This window comes from Fonticula alba (assembly GCF_000388065.1).
Source record: "Fonticula alba strain ATCC 38817 unplaced genomic scaffold supercont2.3, whole genome shotgun sequence".
NCBI lineage: Eukaryota > Rotosphaerida > Fonticulaceae > Fonticula > Fonticula alba.
The window spans coordinates 44,096-45,841 of NW_009242973.1; the positions used below are offsets into that span (position 1 = coordinate 44,096).

Consider the following 1,746-nt stretch of genomic DNA (forward strand, 5'->3'; position numbering starts at 1 on the left):
CCGCCGCCGCCGCCGCCGCCGGTGCCGGCCAGATGCTGGCTCGACCCGCCCGACGGGGCCAGCGAATGGTGCGAGGAGTGGGCGTGACGCTGGCCGGGCGGCGAGTACCGCGCCGTCACCGCATCAGAGGGCGGGATCCCGCCCGCGGCCGAGGAGGATGCCCCGACCGCGCCGGATGCCGGGCCACTGCCACTGCCACCACCCGGCGCCGGGGCACGGCCGTACGAAAGGGAGTCATCGCTGTCGCTGTCATCCCCGATGAAGAGCCGCACGCCGCCGGGGGTGGAGGACTGCATGGCCACCTGCGGGGGGGGGGGGGGTAGAGGAGGGGCGAGGAGGGAAGGAGAGTGCCCGTGAACGCGATCTGAGCACAGAGCAGAGGCCTGCCCCCCGGGGGGGGGGGGGGGGGGGGGGGCCGCCGTGGGGAGGAGCAAGGCAAGGAGACGGGCGGGAGGGCCAGGAGTAACTGACGTAAGCACCAAGACCGCGATGAGAGGGAGGGAGGCGGAGAGGCAGCCGTTTGAGAGGCCGCCCATCCGAGCTCCAGGGGGGATTGGGAACGGGAGGCGAGGCGCAAGCGAGCGAGCGAGAGGGGGGAGGGGGGATGACGTACAACTGCCGCGACGGGGGAGGGGAGGGGGGAAGCTGGAAGGGGAACGGCAAGAGGGGGCAAAGAAAGGAGGAGGGAGGAGGTCGGTGTGTGCGTGTGTGTGCGCGTGCGCGCGTGCGTGTGCGTGTGCGTGTGAATGAAAGAAGCCAGCCCTCAGGGGAGAGTAGGGGGATGCCCGGCCCCCAGGCGGAGGAGGGCTCACAGGATGGGGGCCGAAAAAAAAAAAAGACTCTCCAGGCCCGCAAAAGGCAGGTGGCAAGGCCGGCGCCCCGCCCGGCCAGCGCCTCGCACTAGTGCCCCCTCCTCAGCAGAACAGATACACACACACACACACACACACACACGCACGTACGCACTCATAGACGGACACAGATGCTCTTCTCCATCCTCCCTCCCGGCCTGGGCCCGAGGGGGCGGCGCGGAGAGGAGGCCCGGTCGCCACCGCGCCAGAGAGCCCGGAGAAGCGAGGGCCGCCGGCTGCCCCGGCTATCCCGGGCCGTCGGGCGCCGGCCCGGCCTTCGGGGGCCAGACCCCGTCCCGCGCCCCGGGCCGGCCGGCGCTTCTCTGCGGTCCGACCCGCGGCAGGCCCCACTGCCGACCGGCCGCCAACGCCCGGCGCCGCGAGGGGGCGTGCGCGCGTGACGCCCCCCCTCTGTCGCCCCTCGCGCGCCCCTCTCCCGGGGCCTTGTCGCCGGCCGGCGGGGGCTCGCTCTCTCGCCCTTTTTCCGCCGGTTCTCCCGGAGCGGGGTGCCCCACCAGCCGGGGGCCCGCCCGCGGCACCCTGCAGGTCGGGCGCGTCCTCATCTCCCCCCTCACATCGCGCGCCGTGGATGAGAAGAACCCGGCGCATGTTCCCGGGAACGTGCTCCGCCCTGCGCGCAGCCCGCCCCTCGTCCCCCCCCCCCCCGCGGCAGCGCAGCCGGCGTAAGCCCGGGCGGCCCACAGGCGCCCAGGGGGACTGACCGTTTATTTGGCCCGGGCCCGGCGGCCACCCTTCAGCCAAGCCGGGGCTCCCCCCCCCCGGCCCGGGTCCTGGGTCCCCGGGGCCCGCCCTAGGCTGGCCTGGGAACAGGCAAGCGAGCCAAAGACCAAAAACGAGAGATAGGGAGACAGAGAGAGAGAGAGAGAGAGGGGGG

The 1,746-nt window shown here is 73.5% G+C and overlaps 1 protein-coding gene across 1 annotated transcript in view; it reads right to left on the bottom strand.

Annotated features, from left to right (window-relative positions):
• The window catches only part of H696_01826 (AGC/RSK/RSK-UNCLASSIFIED protein kinase), a gene marked incomplete at its 5' end in the record, with an annotated part of 8,114 nt that extends 7,818 nt beyond the window's left edge, over positions 1-296 (bottom strand). Inside the window, one exon of the mRNA XM_009495726.1 lies at positions 46-296. Within this exon, the coding sequence (XP_009494001.1) occupies positions 46-296 (251 nt within the window). The remainder of the gene's footprint in view (positions 1-45) is intronic.
• Positions 297-1,746: the final 1,450 nt, after the last annotated feature.